The following is a 19,303-nucleotide window of genomic DNA, read 5'->3' as shown; positions in this document are numbered from 1 at the left end:
CCTGGTATCTGTTGGAGCGATTCTCCCAGCTTGGGGGTTACCGCTCCGAGTGCCCCAATCACTACTGGGACCACTTTTGCCCCACATCTTCTCCAACTCCTCCTTGAGACCCTGGTATTTCTCCAGCTATATATATATATATATATATATATGTGTGTGTGTGTGTGTGTGTGTGTGTGCGTGTGTATGTGTGTGTTTGTTTGTTTTGTTTTTATTTCTGCCTGGTGGTTTGTAGCCATGCTGATAATTTTGGTTAGATTTTTCAAGGTCTTAATGTATCTGTCTCTTGGATTTCGGCCCCACCCCAATACAGCAGAAGTGCATGCAGAAGTGAATACATATATATAATATTTACATGTCTGGTGAAACTTTGCTCCTATTATTCGTTATCACTGTTGACAGTGTACTGCTTTTTTTATTACAAATATCAAGCTTGTTAAATTTAACATATTTTTATTGTAAGTTGCTGTTTAATTTGTTGAAATGTGTGATTGCAGTATTACAAAAAGGACTGGAGACTGGAAAGAGCTCCAAAAGAATATGCAGAGTACATGAATTGCCCCCAAAATAATCTCTGTCATCCCACCTTTAAATGGTCACTGTGTGGTTTAAGCAGCTGTTTATTTAAAAGCATAATGCAAACTTTGACGTCAGGAATCTATGTACAAATGCATATGCATAGTGTGTTTAAATGTATGCATTCATATGCAGGGACATCTTTAAATACAGCTGGTCATGCAGATTTTACCTATTGAAAGTCCAGTTGAACCTCTAAATATTTATATTTTATCTATCTTGCAAGAAAAAAAGCTGAAAAATGGTGGACAGGTGAGTATAGAAGTCGCCACTGCACTCCACCCTCCCACTACTCCAACCACACCTCTCAGAAAGCCCCCAGCTAATCAAGTAAAATTGTCTTTGCCAACATGTCTTTCCTACCCTCTCACCCCAGGCAGTGCTGCCATTCCTCTGCGAGCAACGGGGTGTGTCAAGCCCCGATCGCCTTACAGGGGTGGCACTCTTACCTGTCCGACAGGCTGAGCTGCTCCAAGCCTATCTACCTGCCTACAAGTGCCCTTTCCAGAATCCAGGTAATTGGAGGAGCGTTGAGGGGGAGGTGCAGGGGAGGTGGAGCTCACTGGGACCTCCTCCACAACTGGAGGCAGATAAATATCCATCCTAGCCAAGGAGAAGATACTTAGAGGGACTTGACTCTCCTCTTAGTGTGCTCTGCCAAACCTCTCTCTCTCTGCTCCCTTTTTTCTCTGTGAATCCTTACCTTTCAGCAGAAAACAAAACCAGCCATGGCAACCAGATCTGTGTCCATCAAAACCGTCAGGTCCAGCTATGGTGGAGGTGGTAGTAGTGGTGGCGGTTTCAGTGCCGGCGGTTTCAGTGCCGGCAGTTTCAGCGGCAGCGGTGGTAGCTTCAGAAGCGTTGGAGGAGGAAAATCATTTTCTTCAAGATCTGCCATGCCACTTTCAAGGCCATCAATTGCAACATCCAGCATTGGAGTTGGAATGTATAAGTCTGGTGGCTTTTCTTATGGTGGTGCGTATGGTGCTGGTGGAGGTGCTGGTGGTGGTCTTTTGTCTATGGGTGGTGGTGGTGCTTACGGTGTTGGTGGCGCTGGAATGTGTGTGCCTCCGATCACAAACGTCCAAGTCAACCAGAACCTGCTGGCCCCCCTGAACCTTGAAATTGACCCCAACATTCAGCATGTCCGTACCCAAGAGAAAGAGCAGATCAAGACTCTAAACAACCGCTTTGCCAGCTTCATCGACAAGGTGAGTGATCTTTTCCTGTCAGTTACTGAAACAGCTTCTGTCTAAGGCTTATATTCCACGCTATTTCATAAGAATGTTGAAAGTCTTATGTCTGACATGTGATACACTCTATTTAAATCCATAATAATTTTGCTACGTTAACTCTGAAGTTCATTTTGTTGAACAATAGATGTTTATATGAATGAGCTAAGGAGCGTGAAATATTAGGAATAGATGGCGGATGGACTGCACACAATAGAGTTCATTAGCTCGTGTAAGCATGAATACCTGCAACAAGCTGCCTCTAAATGACCACCTGGGCTCATTAAATATTACACAGGAGCTAATCTAAACCTGAATAATGTGCACACTGAGGGCATAGCTAGAGCTAACTCTAAAAACTAAAATTAACTAGTACACTGTTATTAGTGTGAATACGATTTAGTCAGTCAACCAAAACTGCAGTGTAGGTGCTTCTCATCTCAAACAGTGTTCTCAGACCAACACTGTGCATCAACTAGCCTCTATTGAAAGCATGTCACTGCTCCTTTAACTTCTCTTTGACCATAATTGGCTCCATACCAGGTGTTACTGTGTAGAGTGAGAGGCAGGAAACACTAGAGTGGTCGTATCCAGTGACTCGTGGCTCTCTGTATGAGGAGAACACAGGATCAGGTTATCCCTACTCCTATGGCAGCAAGGACTCACAACCCGTCTGTGGTGATGCAGAGAAAGGACCCCATCTTAACTATTTGCAATGCAATGTTAAAAGACCAGTGTATACAATTTAGGAGGATCAACTAACAGAAATGGAATATAATGTCCAGAATTATGTTTTTTTCATTAGTATATAATAACCAGAAAATAAGAATTGTTTGTTCATGACCTTAGAATGAGCTTTTTATATCTGCAGAGGGAGTCTTCCTCTGCAGAGTCCATCTGGTTGCACCAGCGTGTTTCTGCAGTAGCCCAGAATGGACAAACTACAGGCTCTACAGAGAGCCTTTTAGTGTGTTTCATGATACTTGAAGCCACCATGGGTTCTCCTACATGCTTAGAAAGGGAGCATTGAGACAAGGGCTATTCAGTTGCAACCTGCAACCTCACCACTAGATGCCAGTAAATCCAACACACTGGTCCTTAAGTGAATGTTCAAGCTAATGTTTCAAACATTTTTCCATTAACTCTTGTTAATACAATAATTAAGTTTTTTAATTCACCCATCTACACTTTAATGGATGACTGAAAACCTTGTAAAGAAGACGACGGGCCATGTCTGTCAGGCTTCTGCCTGAGCAAGTTAGCCACACCCTGTGAGGGAAAATGCTCAGTTAACATTTTCTGCAGTGTGTGCATACCACACCTCATCTGTCTTCACACTGGTGGTCTACTCCCATCCTATTCATTCAAAGCAGACTTCTTACTGTTAAATGATTCCGTATAAAATATTGTTGGGCTAAGTATTCAAACTATTATAAATTGTAGTATCAGCAATGGAGGGATCAAGTTTGCTGACATTTTAATTTGATATTTATATTAAATATAGCTATCACACAAATGACATCTCTTTAAAGCATTGCCACTCGCTCGATGTGACACTTAATAGCATCAGGAATGTAGCATTAATTACTGAGGGCTGTGGCAGGCAAGTTCACTCAGTGAAAGTATGCATCCTGGAGGCGAGGGAGCGGTAATGTCAAGGGAGGGGCTAGGCTGAGGTGTGGCACACACACAAAAAAAAAGAAAAAAAATGGAGGGATAGGCTCCACTGTCTGAAGGGTTAAAAGTGGCAGAGCATGTACTTTGTGCCACACGCAACATGTTTCTCATGTCAGATGTTCTCACTCTAATACAGTACAGTCCAACTATACTGTGCAGACAGACTCCACAGTACATTGTGTGTAGAACATCCCTGCCCTGAGGAATATTTTAATACAGGAACTGCCAATATTGGTGCATCCAAGAGAAAGTCACACACAGGTGTGGCTTCATGAATCACCTGAGGAAAGCAAAACAAAGAAGACAAACATCTTTGTTACGTCAGAGCGATCATGCCTAATCATGATGGGACAGCAAATAAAATGTACTAATTTGCCTTTTTTATTTGTAGCATTAATTCCAATATATGTTGTTTTATGCGTAGTTACAAATGTGGTTTCTTGTCATATTCAAATACCTTTTCCCAATTGACATTGGATCTAAGTATGAAAAATGATTTCACCTTTTAGGTTCGCTTCCTGGAGCAGCAGAACAAAATGCTGGAGACCAAATGGAGCTTGCTGCAAGAGCAGACCACCACCCGCTCCAACATCGACGCCATGTTTGAGGCTTACATCGCCAACCTGCGCAGACAGCTGGATGGGCTCGGCAACGAAAAAGTCAAGCTGGAGGGAGAGCTGAGGAACATGCAGGTGCTGGTTGAGGACTTCAAGAACAAGTGAGTTCATGCATGCCATGTTTTGAACACAGCAGCCGACATACAATGGCCGACGCCCACAGTCATTTTTCATTTTTCTACCATTTATGCCAGATATGAAGACGAAATCAACAAGCGTGCTGGTGTGGAGAATGAGTTTGTGCTCCTCAAGAAGGTGAGAGTGGATATGCAATCATTAAACCTGTCACTCCACCATGCCATTGATGACACTGGAATGAATTATTGGCCTGATCCATCACCAATGTGGACCACCTCTTCCTTCTACTTCACAGGATGTAGATGCCGCCTACATGAACAAGGTTGAGCTGGAGGCCAAGGTTGATGCTCTTCAGGATGAGATCAACTTCCTCAGAGCTGTCTATGAGGCGGTAAGACAAATTAACCACACCTCAGTCCTATTATGTCTGTTTCTTTGCTCTAAAACAAGTCTTCAGCTACCTAACATTAAATGTAGAAAATAACACCACTGGGTGGGACAGATAAAGTAGAGAAATAGATATTGTATGACCTTTACTCACCAAATCTTCTGATTTCATTTTTAAAAACAACATATTACTCTTATGCAGGAACTGCGTGAGCTCCAGGGACAGATCAAGGACACCTCAGTCATTGTGGAGATGGACAACAGCCGCAATCTGGACATGGACGCCATTGTGGCTGAAGTTAAGTGTCAATATGAGGAGATCGCCAACCGCAGCCGTGCTGAGGCAGAGTCATGGTATCAGCAGAAGGTTAGTAGAGAGAGAAAGTCATCAACAAATCCAATCTGAAACACACATCCTGCACTGTCAAGTAAAAGTGGACAGGATGATCTGTGGAATCCGAAATCACAGTTATTTTTAATATTATTCCTTCAGTACCAGGAGATGCAGACCAGTGCAGGCCAGTATGGAGAAGACCTTCGCAACACCAAGAGTGAAATTGCTGAGCTCAACCGCATGATTAGCCGCCTCCAGAATGAGATTGAGGCAGTTAAAGCACAGGTAAGATCACAGTTACCGCTGAATAGTCTTCAGTTTAATACATTTAGAAACTTCTCAACCGTGCACAAAATATTTGTAGAACGCATTTTGAATGTGAACTGTCATCTGAAGGTTCTGCTAACTTTCCAACCTCACAGCGTGCCAACCTGGAGGCCCAGATCGCTGAGGCTGAGGAGCGTGGTGAGCTGGCTGTGAAGGACGCCAAGGCCCGCATCAGGGACCTGGAAGAGGCCCTGCAGAGAGCCAAACAGGACATGGCCCGCCAGGTCCGTGAGTACCAGGAGCTCATGAACGTCAAACTGGCTCTGGACATTGAGATTGCCACCTACAAGAAGCTTCTGGAAGGAGAGGAATCCAGGTAAAAGCTTTGCTACTTTGGATTCACAAGATATTTAATCCTCTGAAACACTGAGAGGATGAACTGCAGCACATTGTTCAGCCAGCAACATCAGCAGCTAAACCTGCTCATTTCTGTCCCTCTCTACAGACTTGCTACCGGTGGTGCAGCTGCAACCATCCATGTACAACAAACAAGCAGCAGCTTTGGTATGTATTGAATACATCTTTACAGTTCAAGTTATTTCTGATTGATACGTTTTGATGAAAAGAGCATAAGATATACGGAAATTCAAATTCCTGCCATCTAATCTGAAAATGTCTTATTCTCATCATCAGGAGCAGGAGGCGGCGGTGGCGGTGGAGCAGTTTACGGTGGTATGGGTGGCAGCTATGGAAGCGGTATGAGCATGAGCAGCGGCTCAGGCTTTGGAGGAGGTTTGAGCATAAGCAGCGGCGGCGGTGTCGGTGTTGGCGGCGGCATCGGCATGGGCGGTGGAAGCAGCATTAAAATGAGCTCCAGCAGCAGCAGCTACCGCCGTTACTAAAGACAGCAGCTGTCTTCTTCCTTCATTATTTTCTCCTCCTCTTCTTGCCCCTCCACTCTCCGAACAACCAATCATAATAGCTTGAATAAACCCCACCTCTCTTTCTGCAGACATAGCAGCCTCAGAAAAATTTGACCATTTACAGCTGACAGATCCATGCAATGGTACAGCTCTGTTTGGCATGTAGTTCCTGTGTTGGTGCTCCCTCTTTGGCACCATAATACCTACAGAGAGTCAGAGATTACATCGAGATAGAAGCTGAGGCAGAGAAATGATTACACCTAAAACTAAGAGCAGCAGAGATGAGTCAGTCCTCTCTTTCTTTGATCAGTCAGCCTGGCTGTCTTTTGGTTGCTGGATGTGCTGCCGTGCAGACAAGAGGATACTTGTAGTGTCATGACAGAGAGTCCTTACAAGGCAACAGTATTTGCACAAAAAAGACAACAGTTCTCAGATTTGCACAGAAGGAGGTCTGGATGTTGTGGTTGGTCACATGCAGTGTCAAGCCTTCTTTTCTGCAATGTCTCTCATGTTGTCTCACATCTGTCATCTTGTGCATTTTGACATCAGCAAAAGCAGCCATGAATAACATTTTCAAATTTCATTGTTGGGATCTTCTTTTTCCTCTCCTGTTCAGAGAATAAATGAGCTCTCCACTATATAAATGGTGTTTTCATCTTGATTTACACTCTGAATGAGAAAGAAACATGGATAAGGCTGACTGGGACAACCGGATTTATGATGAATTTGTACCACCAACATGTCTGGAATAAATCTGATTTCATATTCATTTTGGCAGTTCTCTTTGTTCTTCCTGATTGATGGTGTACAGTAACTTTTGAACAATACATACATACAATGATATTTAACCGTTTGCTAAGCCAGACCATACCTTAACTACTGTTGCTACGGCTATCAAGATTTCAACTCTAGCATGGCAAATAATAGGCAACGAGGCGAAAAACACACGTCCCAGGCAAAATATCTCCACAAGTGGGGGACCCCTACCCCAGCTAATCAGCCACAGTACTACAGTCCAATGAATAAAAATGTAGTGTACTTCAAATGTTATTCATTGTAACGGGACTGAATGTGGTTTGAATGCAGTAGAAAAATGCTATAACATCACAGTGGTTACATTTTTGCTCTAGTGTTCCAATTTTAAACAGTATGTGTCACTTTTAAATGGGAAAGGAATTTTAGGATGAGATTTACAATAACTGATGTGTTTGGCAAACGTAGCACTATACCGAACACATGCACGGCTGGAGGTGGGGGTTGTAAACTTACTAAATTCAAACAGAGAGCAGGACAGAGCTGCTAACATAGCCGGGCATACTAACAGCAGCAGCTCAGGTTAGAGCAGACAAACACAGTTTCTAACTCTAACCCACTTTTGCTTCTGTTTTTGGTTTTGGAGAGGCTTAAAAAAGACCCTCTCTCCAGACTCTCCAGACATAGTGCAGATGACTTGTAAGAGCCCCATGCAAATTATTGCAACATATGTAAAACTGCCAAGGCCTCACATTCCTGTTGCTAAGCTGTGCCTGGGGCAGGTTTTAGTCAGGGTTCAGCAAACGATCAGTTGTATTCTTTGTTGTCTCCACAATACAAAATTGAGAATGAGTGTTTAACTGCTCCCTAGTTCATATTGGAAAAACACCGCTCAATTCCGCCCCTCTCCATCATACTGTTTAAGTATGAAAACCGAGGCAATGCTGAAAAAAATACCCTTCCCCAGATACGACATTTTTTCTAATTTTTTTTCTAATTCTAACCATTCTAAATTAAGAAAAATATCTGTTGCAGCTGACAAAGGGACTGAGTTTATGAATGTGAATGTCTTTTTTATAACCCCCTTTTCCAAAAACAGGACACTGTAAAACACTGAAAACCCACATTTTATTGAAAATAGCACAATGACAACAGATCAAATGTTGAAACTGAGAGATTTCATTATTTTTGAAAATTATATCCTCATTTAGAATTTGCAGCCAGCAACAGGTTTCAAAAAAAGGAGACAGTGGCAACAAAATCCTGGAAAAGTTGTGAAATGCTAAAAGAAAACAGCTGGTGGAACATCTCACAATGAATTACGTTAACTGGCAACAGGTTAGTCACATGACTGGGTCCAAAAAGAATCTTACTGAAGTAAAGATGGGGAGGGCTTCGCCACTGTAGCAACATATGATGCCAAGTAGACGTCTTTTTCAGGGAAGGCCTGGCTTATGTCAGCAAGACGATGCCACACCACATTCTGCCATATTCCAACAGCATGGCTCAGTAGCAACAGCCTCAGTGCTAAACTGGCTGCCTGCAGTCCTGACTTGTCACTCAATGCACATATTTGGTGCATCATGAAACATTAAATATGACAAAGGAAACCCTGAACTTGTTAAAAGAAGAGCTGATGCAACAGAGTGGTTATAAACATGACCCTGTCCCTTTTTTGACACGTGTTGCTGACATCAAATTTGAAACGAGGATATTATTTTCAAAAACAATTACATTTCTCAGTTTTAACATTTGATATGTTGTCTTAGTGCTATTTTCACTTAAATATTGAGTATTTTTTTTGCAAATCATTGCATGATCAACAAACCTTTTTAGATATTTTCTCAAAAACTTCTGAGCAGTAGGACAGTGAACGATTGACTTTTTGCCCTCTTGATTATTAGCCTTCATTTCAATTCGACTAAAACACGTTTTATGCACATATTCATATGTTTACAACGGGAGATACAACAGGAGCACAAATGGACAGTAAAACATCTTGTGGAACCTCTACTCTGACAATAGAAACAATAATGTTTTATATTCTTTCAATGCTGAGCAAAGAAATAAATGGTGTGAGTAACGGCTGATGTCTTTTTTCGTAAAATACAGATATTAAAGCTGTGCCCTTCAGTTTTTCAATCTTCTCACTCATTTCTTATTTTCTGACCCTGATCAACGTGTAACTTGCACCATCTACAGGTACATTAGCTGCAGAGCACATAATGAGAGAGCGTGAGATGCTTTACGTCTTGCAGCTGTCATGAGAAGTATTTCCAGTCAGGATGAAAGAGAAACTCACCTCCAGGGGCAGTCCTATGGTCAAACATTTCCATTTGTCACAAATGTGAAATTCAAGAGCAAAGTGAGGCGAAACTTGACTTATAGGAAAGGTGTTTTTTGATGTTGGAGTGTTGTGTGTGCACCTGTCAGCTAAAGACACGGAAATATTTAGTGAACTATATAAGAAATCACTCATATGGGATGCAAACCCTAATCTCCAGGGTGAAAGTCATGTATTTGTCCCATTTAGCCACTACTACCCGTCATCTTAAAACAGTGGCAAGTTGATGGCAGCTGCCAGAAACCAACCAGCCTGCCACTGGAAGTGTCTCTGCTAACTGCCGCTGCTGCTATTTGACTTGTGTGAGAGCAGTTGCCATAGGAACACAGCTGTCGAAGCACTCGTCATATAGAAGTTGACATGGTTTCATCTAAACTTGGTAGAAAAAACGTTAGAAGCTGCCAGGAGGAGTACGCAATAGAAACAGGAAATTACACTGAACTGTCGCCAGACTTGGGTTCTGTCTAATCACAAAGAAATTGAAATCAATATTCTGGTCGTCTATATTCATAATTTAAGGTATCTATACCCATATTTTGGCTATATGTTTTTATACTGACATCATTTACTCTATTTATCACTTCAAAACATCCCTGTAAAATCCCTATTTACACTGAATTCCTTCATTCGAGCTGTAAAAAAGCCACTGCAGTGGCACATCTGCGTTTTCAGCATTTCATTGGCTGTTGGAAGCGCCAGTCATCTGCAAAAACTGTTGAGATTGGCTCCATCTTCACGTAGAAGAAGAGAACGTGGAACTTCTGCTCAAGTTGGATTTTTATTGGCTGCTCTGGTTGCTGGGCTTCTTATGGAAGATCGTGAGGTGTAACTGAAACCTGAGACTCCACAGAGTAACTGGAGCCAAGATAGTGCCTTCCAGAAGTTGTAACAGGAAAAACATGGAAACAAGCAGGAGACAAGCACAAACCTCTTTCTGTGAATTATTGTCTTGTTTTACTCTAAATATTTTTATTGGAGTGGATCATCTGGACTACTGTACTTACCCTCTTATTTACCTGTATGTTACCTGAGTGTCTGAAAAGGATGGATATGGTTCTACTTAACGACTTACATTTTGCTACTTACCTGTAAATGACCTCATTTCTGATGTCATACTGTGTTTGTGTTGTGTTTCATCCTTCATCATATTAAAATCTGTCAACAACAACACTCAACTGTTCCTTGGGAATAGTATGGTTAAGAGTTTAACTGACTAAGAACATGTTGAGGCATAACAAAAAAAGGTGTCGAGGAGGGTCTAATCCACTCAGACCCTAACCCTTATCCTTTCTTTTTAAAGATATGTGAACAGGAAGGTTAAAGGAATGAATCAAGAACAGTGTTAAAAGGTTTGTGGAAGGTCTGACCCACCCTAACCCTCTGACAACATTCCACCCAATAATATATTTCACATCAGGAAAAGATAGTTAGGTGTTTTTTAGTTGTTTTTTTTTTTTTTTTTAATATATGTATATATATATTTTTTGTGGGGACTTTTAAATAAACATGAAAGCAGTAGAGAAAAAGGAAAGAAATGGAAGATTTTTGAAGATTTTTTTTTAAAAGATGTCATATTTTTTGTATCCAAATGAAGAGGGCTGGATTAGGAGAGGCTGAGAGGAACTTCTAATTCTACTACAGCTGCTGGTTATCCTGGTGAGCCAAGCTCCTGGCCCTGCGAGTCTGTTTACATCTCCAATGAGTGCAGGGAATAGTTCACCATATCCAAGAACAGCAAGGAGGACCAGGAGGAGTCAGGCAGAACCTGGTAGGGCTTAGACCAGAGGGGCACATTCACAAAAAATGCATCTGTGGTCCCTGGGCAGGGAGTTAAAAAGACAATAAAACACATACTAAACATTACAGACAATATCAGCAACAAGACAGCTACAGCAACAACAACATTACAGAGTAAATATCATACAAAACACATAATACATTTGGTGTTCTATATACAATATCAATGATCGTATGATTGATTCTCTTTCAGCCATGTCTTCAGAGAAATTTTAAAACTGTTAAGAGTTGCACAGTCTCTAATATGGAGTGGGATTGAGTTCCATTTTCCAGTTGCTTGGAATGAGAATGCTGATTGTCCAAAAGTGGTCTTCCTAAATTTGGTAGAACAATCGCCTCTCATTGAGGCCGTGGATAGCCTTACATTGTCCCTGCAGAGTGACACACATTGCTTGAGTGGTGGTGGTGCAAGTTCATGAATCAATTTGTACATTAAGCACATGTCAGCAAAAAACATAAAACTGTCAAAGGTCAACAGGTTATGCTTTTTTATAATGGTACAATTATGGTAATGTCTTGTTTTTTTTTATCAAAAACTTTCACAGCCTGTTTGTAAAGGATTTCAGCGTAGTCACACCTGCCTGGGACCAGCTTGCAGCGCAATATGACAAATGTGAGAGGATCATTGAATGCATAAACAGTTTAGCAGCATGCATAGGTAACTGATGCCTAATATGTCTAAAATTAATTAAACTAGCTCTGACATTTCTGGATATCTTTTTAATATGCTTTTTAAATGTTAGATTAGAATCAATGATTATGCCCAGGTAACAATTTTAATCCCCTCTCCTTTGACAAAAATATCAGGTTGTTTCTGTGCATTTCTCTTGTTGGAGAAGTGCATACCATCTCTTTTACTGACATCGAGAGTCAGACAGCTGCTAGTTAGCCAGTCTGAGACTTTGTGTAGTACTGCAGTGAGTTTTGATACAGCTGTTCTCTATCCTTAGCATGTGTGTAAATAACTGTGTCGTCTGCATACATTTGTATATGAACTTCTGGGCAAATCAGAGGCAGGTCATTAATATATAAGCTAAATAAAATTGGTCCTAAAATTGATTCCTGTGGGACTCCAATGGTAGTGTTAGAAAAAGAAGAGTATGCATCATTAACTCTGGTGCACTGCTTTCTTGAATCTAAATAAGACTCCATCCATGTTAGAGCTTTAGACAAAAAGTTAAACTTTGACAACTTTGACAACAGAACATTATGATTTACAGTGTCAAAAGCCTTTTTGAAATCAAGGAAAACAGCACCAACAACACCTCCATTATCAAGGCTGGATTTAATTTGCTTAATAAAATAGCAGTTTGCCTTCTCTGTTGAGTGATATTTCCTAAATCCAAATTGCATAGAATGCAGTGGAAAATGGCCTTGATTTAAATGGGCTATCAACTGGTCACACACTATCCTTTCCGTTTCTTTGGAGATTACAGGAAGTATACTGATGGGTCTGTAGTTGGGAATTGTCACAGTCCAGCATAGCACTTATCTGCACACCTAGCCTATGAGAGTCATCAGGAGGGTATTTGAGCCACGCTGTCATTCTTCCCAGTTGCCAGGTTGTCTTTGTGCCATGCCAGACTCTCCAGCGTTCTTTTCCAGACTGATCTCCGGTGTCCGACCTCGCATGTTCCTGACTACTCCTTCAGTCCTAGCCTTGTGTCTCCAGGTGTGCAGATCTTACCGCCTCAGTGGTTTCAAAGAGCATATTCCTCCTCCGAGAGTGGTTTCGACCACACCAAAATCTGTCTGAGTTCTGTGTCACACTGACTCCTTCTGGGCCGTCTCTCTGCTCAGTACGGCACATTGTTGCTCCGGTTGTCCATTTCCCCGTATTCCCTGTAAATCGGCCGGTACTGCAATTGGGTCCTCCACTAGCCCGTTACAGGTAATGTCAGTTACATCACCAGCCTTAAAAACAGGAGTTAATACTGCTGACTTCCAGGCACTGGGGAAAGAACTATGTTTAATCGACAGATTAACCAGATGTGTAATTGGAGTAGAGAATATGTTTTTGTACTTCCTCACAAAGGCACAATCACAGTCAAACATATCTTTAGCCTTAGTGTTCTTAAACTGGCTAAGGTTTTAACTAGAGATGGTTCTGTCACCTCAGAGATGTTCAAAAGTGGGAGATTATCATTTGGTGGTGTAATGCTCTTCTCTCTAGTGTAGGAATTAGATGATTTACTAATCCCAGGAATCAGTCTATGAATTGTAAAAGTTTTTGTGGCCCTTTCTCACTAAGGTCAGAAAGAGCACAAAAGGACATTCAGTAAGGGAAATAGGATGAAGGGGGAAGTTTAGGGTGCGATTCATTGTACCAGAGGAATTTATGGTATAGTATGAACCCTGGGAAACAGGATGAGTGCACTCCCCCAAATGGTCATTGTTTTAAGGGACTGATTTACCAATACCAGGTGCATGTGACAACCAGTTGTCCTTTTGTTGCTGGACAGTATAAAAGCCAAGACATTGTGGAGATCTGCAGATAACACTCTGCATGAGTCTTCCTTCCATGCTGCATGTATTAAAGAGACCTGATTCATCACACTGAGTCTGTAGTTCCGAGAATTAGCAACTCTCAACGAGCAACACGGAGAACATCACTTACATAATTTGGTGACAAGGATGGGATGAACGCTCTGCTGATCGACACCTGAGCCTGGACTGAGGGTCAACTGTTGGCAGGAGTCTCATACGACTCAGGGAAAGTTCTGCTCCGACACAGTGCCTGACCTCCGCCTGAGGTCGGGCACGGGTGGCAGACATCGGATGTTCCATCTATTTTAATAATTAAGTACGGTGTTATGAGTGTGGTCTCAACCATCAGTTCCCATGTAATTCTTGTGTAGTCTTGGGAACGGCTTCCATGTAATACCTGTGTGGTCTTGGAAGTTTTTCGTGGTAATGAGTTTAAGTTCCCAGGTAATTTCTGTCTGGTGCTGGGGTAGTTTACACTTAAGACCTGCGGGGCAGTGTAAACCAGTTTCAAGTAATTCCTTTGTGGTTTTGAAACTGCATCAGCGGAAAATAGAAAAAAAAAACTGAAAAAAAAGAGAGATATCGGTGCAACAAGAGGCTGTGGGAATTCATGATTCATGTGAAAGAGCTCATTATATATATATTTATACACACACATATATATCTGTATGTATATATATGTCTACAACGTTGTGTGTATGTCTATGTGTTTGTTATGTGTTATTAAGAAATAGCAAGGAGTTCTAAATAATCCTTATAGAAATTCAGAAATTCTAAAAGATATAGTTAGAGATTGAAATAAGGTTTTAAATTTAGGGTTTTAATTTGGCTAAATTTTTTCATTTTCATTTTAGGACCAAAGCTTTTTGCTAAGTCTTGAACAGAGTCAATAAAATAAGTATTAAACACAGAAGAGATCTTAACTATATCTTCAGTAAAGGTCCCCTGCACTTGTAGTTCAAACCCTTTATCCCTATTATTATTATTATCCTTTTTTTAAGACCCTGTTATTGTTTTTCCAAGTGTGTCTGCTTTTACCTTTGGAATCATTGATGATATTGATAAAGAAATTCGCTTTAGACTTTCTCAATTCCCTTACAACTTTATTACGTAATTGTTGACAAGTTCTCTTATCATGGGCTAAACCCGACTTAACTGCAGTTTTTAATGCATAATCTCTCTGCTTCATTAAGGCCCATACTTGTTCATTAAGCCAGGGCAAGTTTTGCTTTTTTCTGGAGTGTGTAATATTTTTACTGAATTCACTTTTTTTTTTTTTTTTTTATTTAACCTTTATTTAACCAGATAAAAACCCATTGAGATCAGGATCTCTTTCAACTTTATCAGGATCTCTTTTAACTTTATCAATCATGGTCATTAAGCTCTTAGAAGCATCATCAAGGTTATCTGTGGAAAGAATCTCCCTCCAGGAGAGTTGTTTGAACTGGTTGTCAAATTCATTGATAAGCCTCTTTGGTATGACTGGTAAGACTGTGGATTATTGTCACTTTGCTGGGGCAACTCAGAGCTACCCGCAGGATCAACAGAAGGTCTACCTGGTCTGATGGATGCAATAGCTCACTGTGGGTCACCATTGCAGCTGAAGTTAGGGTTTTGGTGGACATCGCCAGCAAGCAGGAGTGTGATAACCAGGTAGCCAACTGATCTCCTTAGGTGTTTAGATGGATTCTCTCTCTCCATGGATCGGAGCTGCTTTGCAGGAGCTTTGCTAATGGTGTTTTAAGACACTTACTGAAAATATACTAGAAAGTATTGACAGCATTTATCTTTAAAGTGTAAGTTCACTTTAAAGATTTTACTTAAACTATATTTTACTGTGGTATAGTTATTAAAACTATGCTTTAAATTTATTCAAAGTACACATTTGTTTAAAATGTACTGGAAAGATACTTTGAATGTTTAAATACACTTTAGGTATGCTTAAGTATATTTTTTTTCACTTGGGTTATTAGTCATTAGCTGCATATTTCACCATGCTGTATGTTTATTCATTTGTACTGCATTCCTTACAACCTTGTAGTATTTCAAATACAGGATCTGCAAAGGTGCTCACCTGCCACTTTGATCAAACACAGAACATACTGCCCATAAAGAGAGTACAGTTACTCATGTTGGCAGGAGAGTCCCTTTAGCCTGTTTTTATACACATACTGTAATTAGCATTACTGAAATTAGCATTTAATTAGCATTACTTACTGCCACTGCAGCAATCTTAATACATTTATGGATGCAGATATTTCGACGTTTCAACGTTGAAATGACCGTGAAAGATTTAAATGAAAGTGTTAAAAATTATACTTTGTCCTGAAATAATGGAGATGCAGGTCTGCAGGGATGTGAGCGGTGGGTTTCGTGTGGAAAAATCTGTGGCTTTTGTAGAAATCGTCCAGTGAAAACTTTTGTGGCTGTCTGTTTTTGAGTCTGAGAAACGGTTTCTTTTTGAATATCGATCATTCAAATGATTCACGCAGATAACAACCGTGGACCGAGCCACCGTGACGTCATGGTGCGTGCAGGGGTAATGTCGGACTTCATTCTGTGCGGCCATGGAGAGCACAAACTGTGGCTGTTATCACTGTACAACCTGTAAATGAAACAGGCCAAGGTGAGGCCGGCCGCTGCTCTGGAGCAGGTGGTCCAGGGGAAATAAGCCTCTCCTCCACATCCTGCCTCTCAGAGCGCCTCCGCACATCAGTGTCACCCTGCCTGCATGGACTAATAATACTAACGCACGGAAAAATAACAGTATTAGTTGAATGATTTCTTTTTTGCAGAGTTTTCAATCATTTCCTCCTGTGTTCTTCATAACATGTACTGTGCACAGTGCTGGAGTGTAACCATTTACTTAAGTACTGTATTTAAATTCAGATTTGAGGTACTTGTACTTCACATGTCTTCTTCTCATGCCACTCTCTACTTCTCCACCACTACATTTCAGAGGGGATTCTTGTACTTTTGACTTCACTACATCTATCTGACAGCTTTACTTATGAGTTAAGTTTTTTACTATTGGTTGAAGAAGCATTTTGAACGTGTCACTTTGGACTAATTGTGATTGTATTTCTCACCATTTCCTGAATTTTTCCAAACCAAACAATCAATCAATTGATTCAGAAAAGAATCAGTAGATTATAAGCGGATGGCCTCACTGCCAAGTTGTTGAATAACCAGCTGGCAATGTGGTTAAACGTCCATCTCACTTCAAACTTTACTGACGTTGTAACTCATTGATTGAGAAGTGGCTTCTTGAGTAAAGGAGCCTTTACCCTGAAGATGCTTGAACACTAACTTTTAAGGTTAGTTTATCTGATAAACTAACCTTAAAAGTTAGTAAACTTTATCAACTGGGCAAAGCTGATTCTTTGACCCCCACCACCATGTAGCTGGTCACCAAATTACTACAACCAACTGACTAATACGAACTGAGCAATTCTCAAAATGTCTAAGTTTTGTTGGCAGCACTTTGAATTTCACTGTAAGTCAAATGCAACTGATTTTAGTTTTAGCAGCAGGAAGAATGAAAGTATTATTTCTCCAGTTAAAATACTGGAGGTTCCAATTTATCATTGACATACCACACCACCTGCCTGTGGTGCATAACATAAATACGTCATTCTTTTTGCTGTGAAGTCCCAAGTCAGGACCAGTGAGTCACAATTCAAGTCCAAGTCATAAACATGGTGTTTTGAGTCCTTATCAAGTCAATGTCCACTCATCAAATGATTTTTAAAGGGGTAACAGTATCATGATATTGAAGAAATGTGTGCTTTAGAACATGAATGTATTGGGTGTGCCTTGATAATTCCTGAGTCACACTTACCATCATTTGTAACTTCTGAGCCACATTTCTACTCGCTGATGTCTGCTTTTTGTCACCACAGCAGTCTTCATATCTAATCCTCTCTCGTAGACATAGTATTTACTGTATAAACTAACAATTTATAGGCACACAGGATCACAAAGAGGCTGCACACCTGTTTAATTTCTTTTCTCTGAAAACGTAGAAGTGTTGATCAAAAGTCAAAAACTGATCAGATATTGATGCTAAGATTCTTAGCTGAACACAGAATCCTCCCAGATAATGCTATTTTTATTCAAACATTTTCCATATCATTGTGGTCTTGTATCTCCGTTCCATCATTGTATTTTCAATATTCTATTGATATAAAAAAAAATAAAAAAGGGGTGTTGTTTACAGCCTACATACAGATGTACTCTTTACACTGGGCTCTTCTCCAAACTGCATTGGAATTACATTAATGTATACTTGTTTTTTTCGCTATTTGCCAGAATTGTCAGGATTATGGGGATGTTATTAAAAGCTGCTACCTGCACATTGTATCATCACTGTATCCCTTACCAAAAAGTCAGTTGGCCTTTTTTGACTGATACTCAACTGTAAAGCCTTAATGCAGTTGCTTCCACTGTACATTTCATCCCTTTTAACTCTGAACTCACATAATCATGGTACTCGCTCACAGAATGGGCTGATGCTCCACACTCCATTGATTAGATCTGAGTTTGGGAAAATGTCATTTTCTTACAGTGCACCTTGTACATGGAACAACTGCAAATGGACTCTCTGCTGCCACTACGGCTGTTCAAAAGTCTTATGTCAGACGTAGTTTTAATTGATTGTAAGTGTTTTTAACTCAATATCAAATATTGTATTTATCTCTTTTATTTATTCCTATTTTTTTTTATTATCGTCACGATAGCAACTTCTTATTCTGTACATAACTGTTTTAGAGCCTGCTGTTGTTTTGTTTGTGTATCTTGACACCATTGTAAATGAGGATACCTCCTCAGTGGTCTTTCGAGGTGAAATTAAGGGGGAATGAATGAATTACTACTGTACCTTTGTATCTAACTACACTGCTAAATGCTATCAGAGAGAAAGTGTTTTGTCTAGTGAGGCTAATGCTAAGTAGTACATGCTTTTAGACTCCATATTGGTCCTTTCTCAAATTGAATCTCACATTTTCTTTGTGCCATTTTCTTTGCTGATCGAGGTCCTTTTGTGCAGCCTTCAGTCCTGCACTTTCTCCTGATCTGGAGGCCATTTCCTTCCTACTAATACATTCCTTAATTCCTTCCATGACAAAGTGTTTATTATTTGCATATCTCTGAACAGTTTTCTGAGGTCCACACAGAACGAGATATAGGCAGTGATCAATCTGTGACCAGGTCAATATCTGTGTCCTGGAAAAAACTGTTCAGGTCCATACAGTGAATGCATCCTCTCAGCTCCTCTGTATTGTCACTAGACCACACATTTACAGTCTTAATTACTAGTTTAAAAATAACAATGCTGACCTGATGATGCTGTAAAATCAAAAGTCAGCAGATCACCAAAGATACTACAATGTGGTGATCTGCTGACTGACAGAATGACATCCCCATCCATAGAGACACTCTGCTAGCATGGCTATAAACATTAAATTTAACGGCAGCAGCAGAAAATGAAAAGTTAATTTGACAGTATTAGTAAATAGGTGAACTGGAGACAACTAGCTCATTCTGGTCTGTGAGACTATATGTGACGGCCAGGCACCAGCCACCATGAGGCATCTCTTAGCTGGTGCCAAGTATTTTATTGGATATCTCAGAAAATACCACAATATGTTAAATTCTTACATATCTGAATGATCCTTCCTATGGTATTGTTATCCTTTTATATATCTTTATTGTGCCTCTGTTAAAATACACACAGCAGGCAGTGGCGTTGCCAGGGTCTCTTGGGGCTCCAAGCAAGAAATCCCTGGGGCCTCCACCCCACCTGTGCACACAAAAATGTGGTTTTTGCACAC

At 40.5% G+C, this 19,303-nt stretch overlaps 1 protein-coding gene across 1 annotated transcript; it reads left to right on the top strand.

Moving 5' to 3' along the window:
* Positions 1 to 1,196: 1,196 nt before the first annotated feature.
* LOC143327451 (keratin, type II cytoskeletal cochleal-like) lies at positions 1,197 to 6,860 on the top strand. Its single transcript, XM_076741793.1, has 9 exons — positions 1,197 to 1,787; positions 3,995 to 4,203; positions 4,297 to 4,357; positions 4,476 to 4,571; positions 4,770 to 4,934; positions 5,061 to 5,186; positions 5,324 to 5,544; positions 5,674 to 5,732; positions 5,862 to 6,860. Exons 1-9 carry the CDS (start codon positions 1,305 to 1,307, stop codon positions 6,068 to 6,070), a joined length of 1,629 nt encoding a protein of 542 aa, XP_076597908.1. The 5' UTR covers positions 1,197 to 1,304; the 3' UTR covers positions 6,071 to 6,860.
* The last annotated feature ends 12,443 nt before the right edge of the window (positions 6,861 to 19,303 follow it).

The sequence above is a fragment of the Chaetodon auriga genome, chromosome 10 (genome assembly GCF_051107435.1).
Source record: "Chaetodon auriga isolate fChaAug3 chromosome 10, fChaAug3.hap1, whole genome shotgun sequence".
Classification (NCBI taxonomy): Eukaryota; Metazoa; Chordata; class Actinopteri; order Chaetodontiformes; family Chaetodontidae; genus Chaetodon; species Chaetodon auriga.
Note: the sequence above shows the minus strand (reverse complement) of the source record. Positions and strands in the feature narration are given on the sequence as shown.